Below are 23,708 nucleotides of genomic sequence, written 5' to 3'. Positions count from 1 at the left end.
GACAAAGGGAATTGGTCAATTGCTCATTGCCTGTGGGAGTGTTCAGGTGTCTCTTATGCCCATGGAGTTTGAAACAGTACTTTATTCTTACTGCCCTTCCACAAATTTAGGACTCCATTCATGGTGTTTAGTGGCCTTGAAGCCAAGCAGTTGCTGTGTGCTTATATCACTGCCAACTTGCACCTGAGAAATACAGCTGTTCAGCTTACTTCTCACACCAGGTCAGCACTCCCACATGCTTCGAAGCACCTTTTTGTCTTTGAACCTAAAGTACTGCACAGCCTTAATAACTAGCCCAAATTTATGCAAGACCAATTGCCTCAAGCCTCTGTGGATATATTGAAGGACTGTATTACCCAGAAAAAGGCAAAAAGGCTTTCTGTTTCATCAAAAGAACAACAAAGAGATCAAACAGAGATTAAGCCATTATCAGAGCCTCACCCCCACCTCCAAATTAGGTTAGAATTCACTTCTTGAGGACTAAAACCATTGATATTGGTGCCAGAAAGTCAGTGGGATACAAAATGAGCTAACTGGGATCATGTATGGAACCAAGCAAGAGCTTCAGTGGATAATGACAATTATATAAAATACTGTTAGGAAAAACATACCTGTTAAATAAGAAAACAGCAAAGCAAAAAGCAAGACCTGGATTTAAAGGTAGTTGCATTTTCTTTCAAATAAAGCATTGAAGAATGCTGGTAATATAGGAATTATTAGGTTGATTGAATAGTTCAGTGAAAGCCAATCTGCTAAAGGCAAAAAAGGTCATGCGGATAAGATCTTGTGAGACCTTATCATGAATTTTGTGACCAGCTAGAAGTGGCAATCATGCTTTGTTACTCATTTATTTTTCCTCTTGTGGCTGTGGATTGACCAGCTCAAAGGTTCATTCCAAGACTTTCCCAGGATGATGGTGACTGATTAGATACATAATGAAAAATCCCACTATTTCCTGGGGAAATTCCCATCAAATTAATCATTGGAGAAAGGTATGTGTTTCTCCTTAATTCTGCTATGCACAAGGATGAACAGACCATAATCAGCTGTCCCTTGCCCTTCTATGGTTGGTTCCAGCCTTTCTCACCTGGGCTACCTATCCAGGGTGAAATTGCAGACCAAACAGAAACCAAGCAGAGGCAAGTTTATTTGTGGGGGGCAGGGGAGGGATTAAAGTTAACCAGCATAGACCCAAAAGGCCTATCAGAAGAGAACAAGCCTTCTGGGTATGTTTGCAAGAATCTCTACTCTAGGAAAGATTTCTTTCTTGGATTACCTGTATACAAAAGCATGCCCCAAGTGTGTTCGGAGTGGGGGGGTATCATTAACATAAGTTAAGAGATCTTAAGGATACACTCTTTGTCTTGTTTGAATTTCATAAAAGGAGAATCTCCTCTTTTGTACATGAAGGGAATAATCCCATTTAGCATCTTCAAAGAAATCAACAGGTTTAGTACCTTTTGCACATAGGTATTCAGTGGCACACTGCCAAGCCAGGCTGCCTACAAGCTCATTCATATGCCCTATTTCTGTTTCCCACATCAAGAGACTCAATAAATGAAGAGAATGTTTTCATAGTAGAATCCAGAAATACCACCAGCATTAGTGTTGCATGAAAAATGATGCCTGGTCACAAGATACTTTCTCTATATGTATCCTACCACCTTACTATATTGCTACATAGTCTAGCTCTGTTATCTCTCTCTCTCTCTCTCTCTCTCTCTCTCTCTCTCTCTCTCTCTCTCTCTCTCTCTCTTTCTTTCTTTCTTTTCTTATTTGGTCCCAGCAGCTTCAGGATTCATGAGTGAAGATGAATACTTGGAGATCACAAGCATCACCCGGGAGCAGTCAGGGGAGTACGAGTGCAGTGCATCCAATGATGTCGCAACTCCTGTTGTGCGGAGAGTAAAAGTCACCGTAAACTGTGCGTAATATTGAACTTTTCTTTCCCCTGCAGCTCAGAGGAAGGAGGGTTCATTCCCTCCTTTTGGTGAATATTCTGTTTAACCTTCAAGGGATTAATGAAGACATTCAAATGCTTTACCTTAAATCTGATCATTACCCAATCTAACCAAGAACTGTTGGTTTTCATTGGCAACTGCATTCTACCATCTTGATCTTTCACTGTTCTGGTTGCCTCAGTTAATATTAACTGGACATTTTAAGAGACTGAATCTTGGACTTTATTCATTAAAACGATGTGGTCCACCACTGAACTATCATGCCTTCTTAACGCATATTTATTGCAGTTTAGTCAGCTGCTGAGGGGAGATAAAACAGTTGTGTGACAAACTGAAGCATGCATTCTAGTGCATGTATCCTTTCTCAAATGTGGCAATCTACAAATGTGTCGGGGTTGTAATTCCCAGTGTTTCTTGTTCACTGAACTGGTATTCTTTCTTTGTATGATGGATACTGATGTGCACACAGGTATTCATTTTTGCAGGCAAACCTACATTCATTTAGAGGTTAACATAACCCTTATTACCTTATATATTTGCTGTGGCATTGACTTATCTGCACTTACACATATAACCATCCTCAGGATACACATCCTCTTGTACTCATAGCAAAAGAACCTGAAGAAAAAAAAAAAAAGATATATTGTCACTCTGTAGGTTACAGATGTTTGTGGCCAAAAAGTATTAAATGTTCCATGCCTGTGAGAGTGTGGATTGAATATATCATTGAATATATCATCAAAATTGGAAGTTGTTTCTTTCAGATTGGCTATAAAGCAATCTTTGTGTGTTGACTGTCATGTTCTGGGCATTACTTCGCTGCACCAAATACTTTCTAAGTGGACCTTGCAAATGAAACTTGAACTGCTTGTTGTGAGCCCCCAACAAGTGGGCGAAGGAAAGTTTTTGAGGCAATAACAAAGTTAAATAATAATCCATTCCATGGATGCTAAACTTGTTCCTTTCTCTACAGACCCACCATACATCTCAGACACTAAGAATACTGGTGTGCCAGTGGGTCAGAAGGGCATCCTTCAGTGTGAAGCCTCTGCAGTTCCATCAGCAGAATTCCAGTGGTATAAAGATGACAAACGGTACATCAATTACTTAAGGGTGGCATTGTGGGAGGTATCATCACAGCTGCTAAAACAGAAACTACCTATTCCTTAAAAATCTTGTAACTCTGCTACCATACAAACCGAGGACTACAGAGGGAAAGGATGGTATGTGTGTTGGTGTGCATGTATGTGTCTATGTGCACACTAATTTATGTCCATCACATAGAATCACACAATTGGAAATGGATGTTTAGTCCATTGAGTCTAACCCTTGCTCTTCTGAGGGATCCTGAGAGATTGCTGTTAGCTTCTGCACGAAGCCATCCAGCAGAGGGGAGCCAATCCGATTATTATATTTTCCGAATAAAGATAAGACATGAAAAGATAGAAAAAAGATTGAAAGGAAACTAAAGAAAAAAGAAAAAAAACTAAAAAGTGCAGGAAAAACATAGAAAAAGATGCACAAAGAATGACTGCCAGCTCTTTACAGCGAAGTTATACATAAGAAAATACATCAATCTCTAACTCCAATTTTAACTATAATAAACTTATTTCTATAATCCATTTCAACTTAATAATTAAAATTCAAAACCATAACTGTTTTTTTTAATTACAAACAACAAAAACAACAACAAAAACAGGGAGCCAATCACCTCCTTAAGTGAATCTGCCTTCTCCTAACACATCCTTTGTTTTGTGTTCCCAACTTGCAGCTATTTTCATTCATCACTGATCAACCTTGTCTTGCTTCTTTCTGCCTTCCATGTTCCCTTTGTTTAACTATCGGTTGCTTTGTTCTCCTTGCTAGCAAAATTTAAATTGTAAGCTTCTTGGACTTGAGATTTTTTTTCCCCAATTATATGTTATTCTGTAAAGAAGATTGATGGCACTGGCATTTGAAAATGATTCTAGCAAATGGGAGGTACTCCTGTGCACATTGCACAGATCCTTGGCACCCAGATGCTGTTCTGTATATATGATCTGCAAATATTTTTAATAACAGTACTCATTGTTATGATTCATGCCAGTGATTCTCTGACACAATTCTTTCAAGATTCAGGCATAGAGATTATTTATCAGATCTCCCAAGGCAGGATATGATCATCTATTCCTGTAGTTCTCACAGTAGATGCTCAAAAACTGGGTCATTCTCCCCTCCTAATTATCACAGGGAGACAGACTACAGAAGTCTATTTAAAAACAACTGCAAAGATATTGTCCACCTGATTAAGACATTATTTTAAGTTATCAGTCATGTGGCAAGCTCCAATTATGGATAATTTAATCTAGTTTGACTATTAGGAGCTGCTTCTCAGGATCCAAAGCAAGCCAAACAAGAAAACACTGAAAGAAATCAAATAGGTAAAAATAAACAAAACAAAAGCAACACATAAGAATATCAGCCAAAAGTTGTAGTGAAAGAAGTAGGATGAAGGAATTTAGATTATGGAAAAGAGATTGAACAGAAGACCCTTGTAACTTCTGAATAAAATACAGTTCTCTAGATGTATCTTGCTCCTTTCACCTCCAGGTCCTTTTGGAGGTCATATCCTATAGTGTCCAGCCTGAACTGACAGATGCTGGGAGACATGATACAGCAACTTTCCCAGTTCCAGTCCTCTGATCTGCTTGCTTTCACTGTCAAGGCTGTCTTATCTTGCCACCTTTTCCCTATGTATCAGGATCAATAGTCCTGATTCAGGCAAAGGTACAGTTGGCCCAAGATGTGGAGCTCTCGAGTCATCACGTCTGCTTTGGCATTGCACTACTACAACAATCATTGGATGGCACCATTGGCTTGAGTGTGGAGGGAGCATATGTGTGGTGGATTTCAGAGCTGGGAGGGGGCACATTCCAGAGAGATAAAAGATTGCACAGTCTGGGTTCTGCTGGTGGGAAAGGTAAGAGGTTCAAGGTAACTTCACCTGAGAGCCATTGCTGAATATTTACCCATAGGTCAGTTCGTCTGGCAAGATTCTGTTTTATGGCTACAGCAATAAAGAACTAAAGTTGGAAATCTAGCTCAGCATGGTTCTTCACCTGTTCCCCTGACAATATGCCAAGCAAAGCTGAAAGACTATGTTGGTGAGATGTTGAAAAACAAAGTTGGGGGTTATCAGCTTTTGTGCATGAAATTGGACCATGAAGCACCTTGTCCTTCATGTTAGATAGCAGAATGTTTTGGGTTGGTCCTGATCTTGGAGAAGGAAACACCAAAAAGAGTATCCTACAACCATCTTTTTGTACAAGTAGCAAGTAGAGCCCCTGAGGTAAGATATGATAGACCCAACTATCCAATGAATTTTGCAGCCTGAGGCATTTTAGTAAACAGCTGTGGACATACAAACCTCAAGATACATAATAAGAATGACCAAATTACTTTAGCACCCAAACAGAAAATGGCTGCGAGAGCTGGACCATAAGGAAGGCTGAGAGAAGGAAGATAGATGCTTTTGAACTGTGGTGTTGGAGGAAAATTCTGAGAGTGCCTTGGACTGCAAGAAGATCAAACCAGTCCATACTCCAGGAAATAAAGCCAGACTGCTCACTTGAGGGAACAATATTAAAGGCAAAACTGAAATACTTTGGCCACATAATGAGAGGACAGGACACCCTGGAGAAGATGCTGATGCTAGGGAGAGTGGAAGGCAAAAGGAAGAGGGGCTGACCAAGGGCAAGATGGATGGATGATATTCTAGAGGTGATGGATTCGTCCCTGGGGGAGCTGGGGGTGTTGACGGCCAACAGGAAGTTCTGGCGTGGACTGTTCCATGAAGTCACGAAGAGTCGGAAGCGACTAAACGAATAAACAACAACAACTTTTGCGATATCCAGAATCAGTTTCCTCCAGCAGCAGCCTCACTTTGCTTAACTGTAGGGCAAGCCTTGTAGCTGAGTTGAGTAGAGAAATAATTCTAGTCTAATGCATGTTTTCCCTTTTACAATAGTTAAAGGGAGAATATGCTAGATGTGCTAGGAATGGGAAGTGAGTAGAATCCTGTGGCACCCCACACAAAGGGATTTAGGGCTAGATCTGTTTCCCCTACCAGCATGACTGGAACTAACCCTACAGGAAGGAGGAGAATCACTGTGCCTCCCACTCCTAACCCCCTAAATTGATCCAGAAAGATACTATGATCTCTAAGAGTACTGAGAGATCAAGGAGGGCCAGGATGGATGCATGTATCCCCACCATCTTGCAGGAGATCAACAAGTATAATCAATGTCATTACAAAAACCAGATCTGAAAGGGGTCAGAGACGTTCTGCTGATCTAGTTCCAGCTACAAAGTGGCAAGGATTTTTATTTCAGTGAACTCATCTCATGGAATGCTTCTCATGAAACTAGACCCCTGGCTAACCAGTTCCAATATATATTTTAAGCGAAAGCTCTTCATAAAGGGATCGTGTGAACACAGAAAATTACATCAGTTTTGTCCCCAAGCGAGGAGCTTGAATCTAGTTACAGTGCTCAAATATATTAAATTATAGGTAGCAATGCAATTTACAAACGACTGCAGCAGTCTTTTATAACTATTTTATCTCCACAGTGAACTTGTGACCATTCTTTCTCTTTCATATAGAGCTCAGCTATTGGGATTCATGCATTGGCAACTGCAGGATTGGATTTCTGGACTTGGCTTTGTAATGTGGGATTGACTTTGGGATTGGATTGGACATTATTTCTACAAAATGAACCTGCTCAGTTATGGACCAGCCCTACCACACACCTTTTGCACCTGCTTTAAAATATCTGCACTGATTGCCTGCCTGATGAATAGAACAGTTCAGATGCTTGTATTATTGCAACTTCTAGGCTAGATGGCCTTCATAATAATAATCTCCATTTGATATTTCACTGCCCATGCCAGACTTCAGGATTACCCACAGAAGTGGGCCTTCTTTGCAGTGATCTGTTTTCTGAAGAATGACCTCCCCTCTCCATTACACCAGACCGCATCTCTGGAGCACTTTTGATAATACCATGTAGAAAAATATTCCCTTCATATTTTTCTATCAAGTACCATTCAATTTCACAGGAGAATTGAAGTCTGGTGGATGAGTAGAGAATGGTGGTCTTGCAGATATTTATTGAGAATGAAACTATGGGTGTGTGGGGGTGAATGTTCTGTCTGTCTTTATACACTTGTTCCTCCAGAGGTCCACTGCCTACTTGGCTTCTCACACTTCAAATAAATGTGAAGGAAAGTCAAAAAAGTGGAACTCTTCCTATGGGCCTTTTTCTGATTAGGGAGTATGGTCATTTAGAAAGCCTTTAGAGAAGTGGAAAGATGTAACACCAGCAGTGCCATTGTTAGCCACCTCCAACAAACTTAAAAGTAACACTGAGAGAAAATAGAAGGAAATCTGGAACTATGCTGAGGAAGGAATAGGAAGCCAGGGAGAAAAAGAAACTTAGAAATTGCAAGGTAGATTTTGCATTGGTTTCAGCCATTTATTGAAACCTTCTGTTCTTCTCTTGGCTTTCCCCAGCAACTAATCACATTCATTACTGGATGATTCTATTATTACTCTTTTATAGTTTTGTTACAAGCTATTTTAGGTTTTTCTCAAATAAGAAAGTATATAGAACTGTGCTAATAAATGAAATATATGTGTTGGTGTCTTTCTGTGCATCTGCTTGCATGTGTGTAATGCCTAACACTGTAATTCCTGTGTTTCAGGCTCCTAGAAGGACAAAAAGGACTGAAAGTGGAAAATAAGGCCTTCTTCTCCCGTCTTACTTTCTTCAATGTCTCTGAGCAAGACTATGGAAATTACACTTGTGTTGCTTACAACCAACTAGGAAACACTAATGCTAGCATTATTCTCTATGGTAAGTAAGGCATGGATTGAGCCAGTAAGTATGCTGATAGATTGAGTTGGCACTGGGATTTATAGAACTGTAGAATCCTAATGTTGGAAGGGGCCACTTATGTCATTAGTCCAATTCCCTCTTCACTGCAGGAATCCAAATTAAAACATCCATGACAGGTGGGTCTCTCGTTGAACACAGCCATTGAATGAACACAGTCCATCGTCATTCTATGTAATTGGTTCCGCTGTCAAGTGAAGGGAAAGATAGGTCTGTTCATATGGAAAGCTACAAAATCAGAACTGATCAAGACATGAATCCATGTAATAAATTAAAGTCTTTTATGATGAGATTGGTCAACCTTACTAGCTTCCCTCTTATCATTGTACACTTAAAATTAACCTGGCTAGGACAACTGTGCTTTACCTTATTATTTCTGCAGTTCACATTCTGACATGCAGATCTCAATAGCTTTCTCAGTCTTGGGTTTCTAGTAAATGCAACTCTGAAATGCCAGATGTCTCCACCAGCATGAAGAGTTTAGGAACAAAGTGGTTTCTTGATGGGACAAAATCAATTTGTAGACCAGTCCTTCCTTTAGCCATTTTTTCCAGTATCAGAGATACCATAGATAATGACTTTACTGTCCCACTTTTCTCAGATCATCACACTCTCCATCCTCTTTCTCACTGATTATAGAACTTTAGCATGCCACATTCTTTATTATGGATGTGCAGATATCTCCCAAGAAATACATCATTATATTCTTATATTATATTGATATCTTATAAATGTATTTGTAGCAATTGTGCAGTGTAGTGTAGTGTAGTGCTTCAAGCCCTTTCTTTCAGCCCAAGATGGTTTATAGGGATTTTGTTATGGGGATAAAATTAGGAGAAACCCCTAGATAAGCTGCTTTGAGCTGTCTAAGAAAAGGCAAGACGTAAGTGCAACAAAAGAACCATTTTTCCTCATTGTTTCTGTACATCCTGCCTAAAACAGAATCTCTCACTTCACCCTGATTTTTTTTCCTCTGGCACTAGTTCACAAGGATGTTCTCCAAAGCCTCAAAGTGGAGGTCCTGGGACTTTTTTTTTTTTATGTTATTGGAGTTGTTCTTCCTTTCTATTCAATTAAAAAGAAGAGCATTTTCCATCATCGCACAGCTAAAGACGTCTGACTCCATAGGCTACTACAAATAGACAATAGCTGAAAAAATAACCTGAACCAGGGAAACTATGACCATCTCCAATCAAGCCAGGGTCAGAAACTGTTGACTTTTGGAAGCTGCTTTGTACATATTGTCTAAAAGCTCTGAATGTGTCTTTTAGCTCTTCTCTGTTCTGCATTTAACTGGTTTTTCAGCTTACAGTCATACCAAAAGTCTTCCTCCCCTAATTCTCTCTCTGCTAAATGCCAAGCAGTATGCTAAAAAAGGATCCTGTAACTTTACCATTGGCAAAATGTTGTTGTTAATGATACCGTAAACAAATCCATTTAAAACAAATATCAAAAACTTCACCATACATTATGATGGTTTTTTTCCCCCAACCTTCCTCTCCCTGAAAGATTAATTCCATAACTGCACTGAATTCTTCATGTTTTTGGACATCTCATTTCCATCCGGTATTTTCTAACTCAGTCCCATATTTAGGTCTTGCAAGATTCCCTTCTCCCAGGCTTAGAAAACCAAGGAGAGATACCAGTGGCAAGGGAAATAGTATCTTTATATTTACTCAGAAATAAAAACAAAAATCTCGCCAAGCCTTTCCTGATATTGCCACCCTGAAGTGCCGTCTGTTAAGTGAGGCTTTTGAGAATAAACAACCCAAGCAGCTCCACAATCATAGGCTTGCTTCCAAGTTGTGCTTTCTATTACTTCAACATAAAATAAAAAATTGACTATAGCAAAGGAAGGTGGGGAGAACTCTGAAGCCTTATCTAGAAGCTATTTTCTCCACATGCCAGGGCTCTGATTAAAGTGATGGATCCATCTGACACCATTCACAGCCAGAGACAGCTCTAATTGCTTGTCTTATTTGTTACATTTCTTCATGTTAGAACAAGAACATGACTGTTTGCTTTTAATGCCCGCTGGAAGCTGAGGTGAGCAAATCCTCCAGGGCTCCACTTCTTCTGGCTTTCATATGATTCCAAGCCAGAGTTATTGTCCAGAATTCTGGGTTTTCTATCTTTGACCATTCTGAGATGGCCTCTTATATAGGGCTTGAGGTTCATCCCAAGGAGCATAAATTGCCCAAAAGCTTTGTCCATAAAGATGACAACATTGTTTCTACAACCAGAGATGGCAGTCAAGATTCACAAGAAAAAGGAAGGGATATGATACAAGGTGGGGCCAAAAGAGCTGTAATGTCCCTGTACCCTGACCAAGGAGGATGTGGTCACTTATCTAGCACAGTCAGCACTCTCATTAATAGTATGACAAAGATAGTTTAAAACCTACTTGATCATCAACATTATGCCACATTTACCCACAGCTTATATGTATGTCGGGACGCGGTGGCGCTGCGGGTTAAACCGCTGAGCTGTCGATCGGAAGGTCGGCGGTTCGAAACCGCGCGGCGGGGTGAGCTCCCGTTGCTCGTCCCAGCTTCTGCACACCAAGCAGTTCGAAAACATGCAAATGTGAGTAGATTAATTGGTACCGCTTCGGCGGGAAGGTAACGGCGTTCCGTGAGTCATGCTGGCCACATGACCCGGAAGTGTCCTATGGACAACGCCGGCTCCAAGGCTTAGAAACGGAGATGAGCACCGCCCCCTAGAGTCGGACACGACTGGACTTTACGTCAAGGGAAACCTTTACCTTTACTATATGTATGTCTGTGTGATGTACCTTTATAGCAGCTGGTATGAACATGGGAATCTATTTCCTATTGAACTATCCAAGGATAAATCAGACTGACCACCATTTCCAATTATTGTATTTTAGCACTGATCCCCACCATCACCATCACAAGGTAGACTACACATTTCTTCTTTCTTCCAAAATTCTGGACAAAATTCCTTCTAAATGTCTACACTGGAATTTCTTGGACTGTCCTTTCCTTCAGGAGTATTATCTATGTTTAGACCAGATGTGGTCATTCATCAGGGACCAGACTGAAAGATATATAGTGGATGATGTAAATTTCTCACAACAGGATAGTTTTATTATGTTAGCAAAAAGAACAGCTGTGAAACTGACTTTGAATGGAGTTGTGACAAAGAGAGATGTGTCTTCACCCTTGTCGCTGTGGACGTTGTCCTGCTCAGTGTTTTCCTTATTCATATCTTTCCTCCATGGGTGGAAGTATAGTTAGAAAGAGGCCACCTTTAGGAAAGAAAAAAGATTCATCAGCTTTTTGCTACTGTTCCTATCATCAACCACATAGTTCATAGTGAGGGTCTATAGACAGTGGGAGAATTGTGCATGCTAGACAAATCCCACATTATTTTAAAAAGAATGGGTGGAAAGACTTTTTCACCAGCATTGTTAATATTATTATGGCCAATATGGGATGGAAAACCAATATAGAAGCACACAGGATCAGCATTGCCTATCCCCCCCTCCCCTAAACATCTGCTTGTTTGTCTCTGCATTAGATGGGATTTTAAGAAAGTAAGATGCATATTCTTTCCTTTTATGTTCCTTGATCGAGGCATGATTAAAGTTTTATCTTAGCCCATCTCAATTTTAAAAAAGAAAAAGAAAGTTAAACCTACAACACAACTAATAGCAAAGCTCATGCAATGCTATCACATGCCAGCTGAAACTTGGCCACTAAAAGAAAGTCATAAAGTTGGCTTTTGAAAGTTACTGATAGAAGGAAGCTGCATGTGATAGTCAGAGGAAATCAATGCAATTGCTTCCAGTATATGGTGAATAAGATGCAATATTAGATAAGTATTTCTGGTTGGTCTTAAATAATACAAGAGGACAGAGGGAAAGGAAGTAATTGGAAGTCTCTGCAGCAGGGTGAAACCATGCAAGCAGTGGGAAAGCAGTACCTACATCTACATTAGGACTTAAAATGATGTATAGTGCTGATTAGTTAACTCCTGATTACTTCTATCCCATCACATGCATCACAGAGTTGCATCATACAGCCTTGCAAAAATTGTGGGACCAAACTTACTGTCAGGATGAGTGGTGTTAGCCATCTAATGTTATTCCTAGTTAGGAAGTACCAATTCTTAGTTCTCCAATTGTTATCAGTCTCAATCCAGACTTCCCCAGATTAATTTTGACAGTAGATTTTCTTCTTCTTTTTTCTTAGAGCAGAGATAAAATCTGAAATGGTCTTTTCATTCATTGTCCCACTGCTTTGGGAAAAGAAGGTCACCTCTCAGATGCAGATGAATAAGCCCTTGTAGGGAGAAGTTACAGCAGGCATATATCCTCCTCACTTGTGACTGGGAGTTGTGCAGTAAGGGATAGGTTTCAGAATTGGAATCCAGGCCTTCCATCCCAGAGACCCCACAAATAACCACACTAACAGCAACAAGTGATGAGAGCTTTGGACAACACTTTGCACCAGCATCTGGACTGGTATATACAGACTTGGGCTCTGGTAACAGGTGATCATTTTATTTATTTTACTTAAAAGATATATAATATATTTTTCTGTAACACATTCCAAACTAAAACCGCCACCATTATGAAGCCATGATGGTCCAATGTTTTTGATGAGTTTATTAGATAAAACTGAAGTTTTTGGTCTGGTTCCACAAAATATCAGAGATATAAAAGACATTGTGAAGCATGGGGTAGTAATTATATGAATTGTAACAGATATACAATATGTTAACTGAATGCTCTACTGTTTGAATATACTGTACATTTTTGTCTAAAAAGGGTGACCAGCTTTACTAGCGGCTCTAAGCAATTGTGGATCAGCCCGTGACTGTAGGGAACATGTTCTACTGAGTAAGACCATGCTTTTAAATGTAAGAGACTCTATAGTACACACGCTCAGGGCCAGGTAAAACTTTTCCAGGGATCCCAAAGGAAGTCAGAAGAATTCATATGGGTCATTAAATAAGCCACAATGGGGTGAGTTAATGTAAGACACTAAGACTTAAGCTATGATTTAGAACCACAGTAGGTCAGTTCATGCATTGTCCTAAGCCAGAACTCTTAGTCTGATGGGTGTACCCTTAACTGAAGGCCAAAACTTTTCCAAAGAAGAATGCTTGATACTTCAGTTATGTGGCTTTTCTGAAGTTGGGCACCCAGATAGTCCTTCTTTTTTACTCCCTTCACTGGATTCTATCCCTACCTTCTTCTGCTTTCATCAGCTCTCACCCAGACAGTCTTATCAACCCACAATGCATCTTACCAATTCCCTTCCTGAATATATCAGTATTATAGAGAGCACTGTGGCTCTCTTTCTTACAATTGTTTAAAATTACCCCCTAACTTTATCTATAATAAAGGAACTATGACCAATTTGTGAATCAAAGAGAGTTCTATCCCAGTCAGCACATTGGACAAGATTTGGTCCCCTGTTCATTCTGATAATTAACACTACAGCACAGTGCACTCTATATTGTCCTGTTTTAATCTTGGTGTAGAAATTATTCTTTCTTCCTGTCTTTATCACTCTTTCACAACACCTGCTAACTACATGTGACCTAAAGATTCACTCAAATAGAACAGAGTCCTGTATCTCTTATTAATCTTTATTGACAGAGCAATTGTGGTCCTAAGCAATGGATAAGGCATTGCTTGAGAATATAATTTATCATGTTGGAATTGTAAAAGAAGCTGAGTAGAACTGATCTGTGAAAAAGAGGGGGTTAATGTAGTGAGTTGGAGCTGGACAGGAGCCTGTGGTCCTCCAGATGTGGCTGAACTTCAGCTCCCAGCATCCTTCACCAAGTTGTCTGGGAATTATAGCTCAGCAACATCTGGAGGGCCAAGAGTACCTCACTCCTGACTTCTAGCTAAGCAGACCTGAATTGAAAGCCTATCTTAGTTATGAACTTAATGGGTGGCTTCACTAAAGTCAGTTTAGCGTATCTTACAGAAACATGTTATGGATTATTGAGATAACCTAGCTGAATAGGCAATCAAAACACAAAACAACCAAAGCAAATTTCATGGATTAGTCAGAGCATTAACTAGAGCTGCAACTTGATCTTGATTCCTTCAGTGGATGAAGATTCTTCAGTTAAGAGTGAAGATTCTTCAGAAGCCCAGCTAGATTCTCCTATTAATCATCTTTCTTAGTTCTGCTGCTACTGTTACTTCTTTTTCTCCTTCTCATCCTCAGCTAAGTATCATCTGCATGATGACGATGGCTATGATGATGACGATGACAACAACTTTGGGGGATCCTGGTTCTTATTTTTGAAATTAATTATCTGGCTTTGGGTTCTACCCTAGACTACCTCCCTAGCAGCCAAGTTACTGTTGCAAAGTGGAAGAAATAGCTAAGGTTTGTGGATGAGAAATGGCAGGCTCCCTCTCCTTGCTTTCTAGCTCTATCTCCCATATTGGTGGAAATAAGGATCAGTGAGGTGGCAGGCTCAGGGATGATTAAAGGAAGAAAGCAATGGTCACAAGAAATTTTAAACAATGAATCCTGTATTAACCACTACCCCCCCACCCCCCCTTTTTTTTTTGGCCAAAGGACTACTTTTATCTTTGGATATGCTTCCAATGATAATTGTTCATTTTCTCATAGAGTTAGCTTCTTCTCACAGGGTTGGCAGCTCATCAGATCTGCTGTGGTCATCTTCAGAATAGCCTTCAACAGCATTGAAGGATAATGTCTAGAAATCCAAGACATTTTATGTGTGGTCCTTAAGGTTAGGCTTAGAGCAACTTTTTTGCAAGGCTGGCATTATGAATTACATTTCATGGAGTCACCCTTTCCATTCCTACTTCCCATGTTTCGACCTCCGACAGCACTTGGTATGTTTTGACTTCCCCATCCATTTCAAAGCCAGTCTTCTCTGATTTCCCTTTCTCCCCTTCCACCCCCATCTACACAGACTCCTCCTTCATTCCATTTCTTCTTTACATAACCTATTTGTGGAGTGCTAATTATGAAGCAATATATTTATTTTTCTTTTTATCTTCATTTTTTTTCTCTCTTCCATTGTTTCCTTACCTGGTTTAGAAATAAGTGAGCCCACAAGCTCAACCTTGTTCCAAGGTCAGTATTGTCTTGCTGTATGTCACATCTGCTCTACCTCCCTTTATTGCAACTTCCCTCCCACCCTTTGATACACATTGCCTGTTCCCCTGTTGGATTTGCATGGAGGACTGTACCACTTCCTGCTGGGTGTCCAGAGATGGTACAGTTTTGGATTGGTCTCCTTGTCTTCCATCATGTCATGTCTGATCAGTGGTTGAGAGCTATAATATCCAGTCTGAGCTCTCTTTTTAGAGATTGGGTGAAGAATCCCTTTCAAGTATCTAAGATCATCAAGGCTCTGCCACCTTCCCTCTTCTTCCCCCCGCAATAAAAATACTTCTGTGAATTGTCCCACTACAACCTCCCATTATCAGGTGGATTAAAACTAAAATAAAATCAATTAATTAATTATCACTATCATTTGAAGAGGCTACTGAGGACAGAGTCACAGAACATAGCTCTTGAAATCTCTTTATAATGTTTTAAGCGTAAATAAGCAAGTAAATAAACCAGAGAGCACACCATCCTGAAAACTGGATTGTGAGACTCCTTTTGTTAAAGCTATGTGCTCACTTTTTAAAAAACAGAATAACTGAAAAAAATCTGAACTTTTATTTCAAGTCTAGTTAGTTAATTAGGGACTACTGATTCCAATTTCTTTAATGGTTATTTGGAGAAATGTGTCCCCCGCTTCGTTGTCTTTGAATATGATGGAGCATAGAACCCTGGCCAATTATGGGAGAATGTTTAGGGGGGGGAAATCCTCCCCCAACACTGTAAACTGCAAATACAATTCTGAAGTCTCTTTTTGGGGAAAAAAAAAACATGTAAATGATTCAAGGGGTACTAAAGGGTTGTACCAGATATGATTCTTTGCCCTTCACCAAATGATAATTTTCAAGATTCTTTTGAGAGAGCCATGGGATGAGCCCTGGAATAAAACCAGGTGAGGTTTGAAGAGCAGAGGTGTCTAAGAATTATGCTTGTTGGAAGCATTTAAGATTTCCAACTTCTTATTTTTCCTGTTCCTAGAGCATTAACTCACATTCATTGGTCAAGGTGGAGACTGATGTGTGTGTTGGGGAAAGACTTTGGACCTATTAGCTGGATTTGATTTTCTTGTTTCCCTTAAAGGAGCATGTAGAGGCCAGCATGCACAAATCTAGAAGAGCCTTTTTTTTCTACTTGGAATGAATGTCTGTGAAGCTCTGCACTGTTTGAAGAATGCTGTAAATATTGGTTGAGGTATTCCTTTGCCAACAGGGCCGCTGAAGTGATCAGCTGCTACCTCATCGGTGTTCAGAAATGAAACAATGCCTTTGAAATAAATATTGATAATGGAAAGAAACAGGTAACACAATTGGTGGCCTGATGAATAGAGGATGGGCTTTAGTAGAATGAGATGTGGAATTGGCTGGAAAGAGTCCAAAGTTGTACCGTCTGGTAGATAGAGATGAATGATCTCTGGGAGAAACCATGTCCCAAATCCAGATGTTTTAACAGGTTGACTTTAAAGACAAAGTTAAGAAAAGGAATGCAGGTGAGGTAAGCAATCTTAGCCGGATCTTCATCCTACTTCTCATTCTTCTTTGAAGAGATACAGAGCTTGGATTTGACCTACCTTATCCTTGTTCTTCAGACCACCATTAGATCTCATCATTGATTTTCAGAAAATGAATGTGGTTTGTCTATCAATCTGCATTCCTCAGCCCCTTGCAGAATCAAATACTGATATGCATCTGCCTCATTCTGAAAGAAAAGAAAAAAAGAGCTGATTTATTAACTCATCTTTCTTTCTTTCTTTCTGTTTTTTTTCCCCTCCTGCATGGCTTCCTTATGTGTCTCCTCCTCATGCTTCCCTACATTCTGCCATGTAAGTACCACTGGCATATATACCAGATATTATGATTTTGATGAGGAATGAGTGTTAAAGGACCTGAAGGGAAGAGGGTGGTCAGAAAAGACTTGAGAATGGGAAGAGAAGGGAGGAAAGCATTTTGCTGGACCATCTAAAGCAGGCATTTCTTGGAATCAGTTAATACAATGTGGAGTGACAAAAATCAATTACAATTTTAGACTTGGGCTAAGGTCTTGAATTTCCAATAGCATAGGCTTCTTTGTCCTTATTCATACACACTTCCCTCCTAGTTTAATGTGAAGGTAGCTCTTTTCTAAACTGCCCAGGCCACTAATTATACAGTGGATTCCCATCACCTCAAAATATTAGGCAGTCACAGAAAAAGCATCCTCTCAGAAAGACAGAAGGCCCCCCTTTTTGCCTGCTTTAGTCCAAAGTTAAAAGGATAATTAGGGGAAACATACTGATTCTACTTGAAAGGTAGAAAGTCCCTCCTCACTATATTTAAATATATTTTCAGCAGCTGTTCAACTCTATCTTAAAATGTATCTTCCTGTTCAGACTCTAATATGGGCCTCTGTGAAATATGAAGGACACAGGCAGAGGGTCAAAATTTTTCCCCATATTGTGGCTGTTATCAATGTGTGCTAAAATGTTTGTTGAGATGTGTGTGTATGTGGGTTTTTGAAAGTTATGTTCACATTCATAACTTTGAGTACCAGTTATGAATGTGAACATATGTTGATTAAATCACAGGATAAATAAAAGCTTTTAAGATCTCCAAATCTTAAAAAAAGTATTTGCACTGTGATTAATCCACAGGGAGATGTCCCATCACTCATTAGAAAGCACTAAATGTTGATAGCCCAACGAACTTCAACATTATTTTGTCTTGTTTTAAACAATGGTTTGATATTGCCTTTATTGTGTTACCATTCTATTATTGCATTTTTCTTAATAAATTATGCATCAGCTTGTGTTCCCTGCTGGATAGAAAAGCAATTTCTAAATACATCTAAATAATAATAGGGCTAAAAATGCAAACTGTGTATGCATGGTTTCTGTGATCAGTTTTATAAATCGGCAAGCTAACCACAATGCAAGTAGAATCAAATACAGAACAGGGGAAACCCTGGAGAAATCTTTGGATCCCCAGATAGAATCCTAGGGTAAGTACATTCCCCATGGCCAAATGACCAGGAGCTGATAGGGCAAATGCCTGCAATTGATTCTTGCGTGTAGCTTCAACATTGGATTTGTAGGAAGGCTTGCTTGCCTGCTTGTTTGTTTGTTTTAATGCAATTTTTTTTTTGTGGAAGTAGGGAAAGTGGTAATCAGATGTCCCTTTTCCTCTTTTAATGCTGTTTGTAATTTAGGAATCTGTTACACAAATCACTACAGTCCTGAACAGGAAACTGTATGCAACTGTTCATGAGAAGCTACTGCAGTGATGAAGTGGAGAGCTGCGTATTACAGCTTTCCAAAATGTTCAGTGGCTCCGGTTTTTTAAAAAGGAACACACTAATATAGTATGTATATTCCAGAACACAATGGAGGTAATTTGCACCAATATTCGTGACTGCCTATTTATCTTCCATTCTGCTCACATGAATGGCACTGTCTCATCTTTTCAACTTTACTGGTATATAGAAGGGACAAAACAATCACTTTATGCTCTTAAAAGTATAGACATTTTATTACATTTATACAGATACTTTTTTTTTTGCTCTTAACATGGAATTTGTTTCATTCCATCGTTCATTCATCACACCCAATAATCAGACTCCTGCTGGAAGATAAGTGTTTTAAAATCTTTTCAAATATAGTAATACTAATAATACAATAAAAAACAGTGGAATGCAAGTTCCTTGCAGAAGGTGTACCTGCGTGATCCATCTTGCCGATCCAAAAGTGGTGGGCATGATCAGCCTGTGCTACTTCCTACAACTGGTTTTGGAGCAAAGTCTTCTCTGTTGATCTTAACAAAAGTGATGGGGAGAAAATATGTACAAAACTGTGATACATTTTACATATTTTTAAGTTAATCGGTGAGACTTGATGGAGGATAGCGGAGATAACTGTTCTTAATGGAACCTAAGAGTCCTACGTTTTTACAGCTGCCACCCACATTTTCTCTCAGAGCTAACCTTTGTGCTTCTTTGCCTTGCAAATCCCAACCTTCTCACTCTCCCCCATTTTTATTCCTGGCAGAAAATACTTGTTTAACTGCCAACGTGGATGAACCCCAATGAATGTTAGCACAGTGTACAGAGGTGAATTTTTTTGTCACCTCCAGCTGTTAGGTGCTGAACATGGGAATATCTTGAGTGTAGTGCAATAGATATCAGCATTCTTTCTGCAGGGTTAATGGTGCATGCCCATTGCACATGGAGCTTGATAGTGATGTGGCAAAGCTGTTTATTTTTGAAAAAGGTCTACTGGCATTCTCATCAAAATCATTTCTTTTTTTAAAAAAATGCTTCTCTGGAGCAAATAAAGAACATCTCAAGGCAGATTAGACATGGGATACATCTGTCTTGCTGAAACCTACCTTGGAATCCTATTCATGTTATTTCAGGAATTCTACAAGATGCCCCAAGAACCAGTTTCATACCAAAATCAAGAACTGCAGCAGTGAGGCAGTAGTTTGAGTTGGAATCAAACCCAGAATTTATGGACACACACCCTTGTGCAACACATGAAGAATCCTAAGAAAAAGAATTTGTCTCTCTCCTGTTTGTTCTTTATAAAATGACCTGTGACTTCCAGTTAAACAACAGTAGCTTAGTTCATTTACACTTGCAAAACTTAGTCTGCTTTTCATGACAGAATTAGCTCCAGATTGTCTTCCATCTGGGATCTTCCTTGCAGTATAAGGTGTTATTTCCTGCTTTTCGGATGCAGTCATTTCACATCTCCTGAGATTCCACCCAGGGCTGCAACTGGGGGGGGGCAAGTGGGGCATGTGCCCCAGGCGCCATGCTGGGGAGGTGCCAAAATGGGCACAGAATCCATGTTTGCCCTGGGTGACAGAGACCCTAGTGTGACAGAGACCCTAGTTTATTTATTTATTTTTATTCCCCACCTTTATTATTTTTATAAATAACTCAAGGTGGCAAACATACCTAATACTCCTTCCTTCTCCTATTTTCCCCACAACAGCAACCCTGTGAGGTGAGTTGGGCTGAGAGAGAGGGACTGGCCCAAGGTCACCCAGCTGGCTTTCAGGCCTAAGGCGGGACTAGAACTCTCCTACCATGCCTCATTGGCTCTTGGGCTGAGAGAGAGGGACTGGCCCAAGGTCACCCAGCCGGCTTTCATGACTCAGGCGGGACTAGAACTCTCATACCACGCCTGATTGGCTCTTGGGCTGAGAGAGATGGACTGTCCCAAGGTCTCCCAGCCAGCTTTCATGCCTAAGGCGGGACTAGAACTCTCCTACTATGCCTGATTGGCTCTTGGGCTGAGAGAAGGGACTGCCCCAAGGTCACCCAGCTGGCTTTCATGCCTAAGTCAGGACTAGAACTCACAGACTGCTGGTTTCTAGCCCAGCACCTTAACTACTAGACCAAACTGGCGGGCCTGATTCCACCACCACCTCTCTGGCTGAAATGCTGCCTTTTGTATTTCATTTGGAGAACTCCCATCTTTCAGTTTTCCAGCACTGAAACATTTAAATGAAGGTGCTGCCATTTGAGACAAAAAGAAATATTTGCCTGATTGCTGTCTGCAAGTCTCACAATAGTCATCAAACCATCTTATTAGCAAACACGGAACTGCACTAAGCTCTTATCATCACAGAAGGACAATTAGGAAAGTAAGTAATCATCAAAGGCAAAGCCCATCCGTGACAAGGATTAAGTGGAGTTATTTGAGAGGCTTTCATGATAGAACTGTACTCATATGTACAATTTCCTTGTTTGTTCACTCTCTTATACAGACATACTTGTTTTAGATTATTCTTCAGGATTTCTTCTGCCATATCCATCTTTGCATCCTCAGTCAGTGAAATTTTAAAGAAAGAGGGGGAAAAGTGGTTTTGCTATTTCAGTTTCAACATACGGTATATTCTTGATGCTTAATACAAAATGAAGCTCATTCATTATAAAGTCACATCAGCTGATTTAGAAGGGGATAAAGACTAAAATTCTGGTTTTGGCCTTTTTTCCCTTTCTTCTTTTCTCTTTTGCCTCTCCGTTTTTATTATTGTTTTTTTTTTTTTGTACTAATGCTATTCTGTAAAATAGTATGTACATTAATAGTACTTTATAAAATAATAACACATCGTAAAAGAACAGAGTCCAATTTCATTCACAAAGAATTCGTGAATTGGATGTTCTGTGCTTTGGACTTTTAAGAACTTGTTATTCAAAGAAGAGAAAGAGAGCTTTATGTGGGACATTTTAGGAAGTATGTTGCATGATGTATGAGCCACTCTTGAGGGCATTTCAGGGACTTCCTTTTCAAGAAATACATTTTACTTTTATTTATCTAATTTAAAAGATCTAAGGCACCTTAAAAGTAGCAATAAAAGAATATATCTATACAGTACAGATAAAGCAGCATGACATATAAACCATTTTCCCCATCCCCATTTCCCAAAAAGTCAACTGTTTAAAATATGACAAAGGTGTGAGCCAAACCTCTATCAGGACTTAGTCAACTAAGCAATCCTTAGTGCCAACAATTACCTTAACTGTAATTGATGATGCCCCAGTTCTGTGTAATCACATCTAATGACAGTGAAGATTATTTTTGGGGATCAAGGGTAATTCAGGAAATTGAAATGAACCACACTTTGTACGCTTTTCCTTATCCTTCTAGTAATTTGGGCATGGAGCCAACTATGTATATTGGAATAAAGATAAGATCCCAGTTAGCATCTTTCAGGAATTTGGGACACAATTCTCACAATCCCACTTCTTTGGGCTTGCTGGCAGATCTCATGAGAACTGAATTCCAGAACATTAAGAGAGGACCAGGTTGTTTGTTGTTTATTCGTTTAGTCACTTCCGACTCTTCGTGACTTCATGGGCCAGCCCACGCCAGAGCTTCCTGTCGGTTGTCAACACCCCCAGCTCCCCCAGGGACGAGTCCGTCACCTCTAGAATATCATCCATCCATCTTGCCCTTGGTCGGCCCCTCTTCCTTTTGCCCTCCACCCTCCCTAGCATCAGCATCGTCTCCAGGGTGTCCTGTCTTCTCATTATGTGGCCAAAGTATTTCAGTTTTGCCTTGAATATCATTCCCTCAAGTGAGCAGTCTGGCTTGATTTCCTGAAGGATGGACTGGTTTGATCTTCTTGCAGCCCAAGGCATTCTCAGAATTTTCCTCCAACACCACCGTTCAAAAGCATCTATCTTCCTTCTCTCAGCCTTCCTTATGGTCCAGCTCTCGCAGCCATATGTTACTAAGGGGAATACCATTGCTTTAACTATGTGGACCTTTGTTGTCAGTGTGATGTCTCTGCTCTTAACTATGTTATCGAGATTTGTCATTGCTCTTCTCCCAAGAATTAAGTGTCTTCTGATTTCCTGACTGCAGTCAGCATCTGCAGTAATCTTCGCACCTAGGAATACAAAGTCTTTCACTGCTTCTACATTTTCTCCCTCTATTTGCCAGTTATCAATCAAGCTGGTTGCCATCATCTTGGTTTTTTTGAGGTTTAGCTGCAAGCCAGCTTTTGCACTTTCTTCTTTCACCTTCATCATAAGGCTCCGCAGTTCCTCTTCGCTTTCAGCCATCAAAGTGGTATCATCTGCATATCTGAGATTGTTAATGTTTCTTCCAGTGATTTTAACCCCAGCCTTGGATTCCTCAAGCCCAGCATGTCACATGATGTGTTCTGCATACAAGTTGAATAGGTAGGGTGAGAGTATACAGCCCTGCCATACTCCTTTCCCAATCTTAAACCAGTCTGTTGTTCCGTGGTCTGTTCTTACTGTTGCTACTTGGTCGTTATACAGATTCTTCAGGAGGCAGACAAGATGACTTGGTATCCCCATACCACTAAGAACTTGCCACAATTTGTTCTAGTCCACACAGTCAAAGGCTTTAGAATAGTCAATAAAACAGAAATAGATGTTTTTCTGAAACTCCCTGGCTTTTTCCATTATCCAGCGGATATTGGCAATTTGGTCCCTAGTTCCTCTGCCTTTTCTAAACCCAGCTTGTACATCTGGCAATTCTCGCTCCATGAATTTCTGAAGTCTACCTTGCAGGATCTTGAGCATTACCTTACTGGCATGTGAAATGAGTGCCACTGTTCGATAGTTTGAACATTCTTTGTTGTTGTTTATTCGTTTAGTCGCTTCCGACTCTTCGTGACTTCATGGACCAGCCCACGCCAGAGCTTCCTGTCGGTCGTCAACATCCCCAGCTCCCCCAGGGACGAGTCCGTCACCTCTAGAATATCATCCATCCATCTTGCCCTTGGTCGGCCCCTCTTCCTTTTGCCTTCCACTCTCCCTAGCATCAGCATCTTCTCCAGGGTGTCCTGTCTTCTCATTATGTGGCCAAAGTATTTCAGTTTTGCCTTTAATATCATTCCCTCAAGTGAGCAGTCTGGCTTTATTTCCTGGAGGATGGACTGGTTTGATCTTCTTGCAGTCCAAGGCACTCTCAGAATTTTCCTCCAACACCACAGTTCAAAAGCATCGATCTTCCTTCGCTCAGCCTTCCTTATGGTCCAGCTCTCGCAGCCATATGTTACTACAGGGAACACCATTGCTTTAACTATGCGGGCCTTTGTTGTCAGTGTGATGTCTCTGCTCTTAATTATTTTATCGAGATTTGTCATTGCTCTTCTCCCAAGGATTAAGCGTCTTCTGATTTCCTGACTGCAGTCAGCATCTGCAGTAATCTTTGCACC

At 40.2% G+C, this 23,708-nt stretch overlaps 1 protein-coding gene across 3 annotated transcripts in view; it reads left to right on the top strand.

The window, feature by feature from the left end:
* NTM (neurotrimin) overlaps positions 1-23,708 on the top strand; it is a 643,325-nt gene that overhangs the window by 610,198 nt on the left and 9,419 nt on the right. For all 3 annotated transcript variants that reach the window (XM_063311185.1, XM_063311186.1, XM_063311187.1), the window contains 3 exons: positions 1,790-1,924; positions 2,935-3,055; positions 7,704-7,855. In XM_063311185.1, the coding sequence (XP_063167255.1) occupies positions 1,790-1,924; positions 2,935-3,055; positions 7,704-7,855 (408 nt within the window). The remainder of the gene's footprint in view (positions 1-1,789; positions 1,925-2,934; positions 3,056-7,703; positions 7,856-23,708) is intronic.

The sequence above is a fragment of the Candoia aspera genome, chromosome 9, assembly GCF_035149785.1.
Source record: "Candoia aspera isolate rCanAsp1 chromosome 9, rCanAsp1.hap2, whole genome shotgun sequence".
NCBI classification, from domain to species: Eukaryota; Metazoa; Chordata; class Lepidosauria; order Squamata; family Boidae; genus Candoia; species Candoia aspera.
The sequence above is the reverse complement of the archived record's forward strand: the minus strand, read 5'-3'. Positions and strand labels throughout refer to the sequence as shown.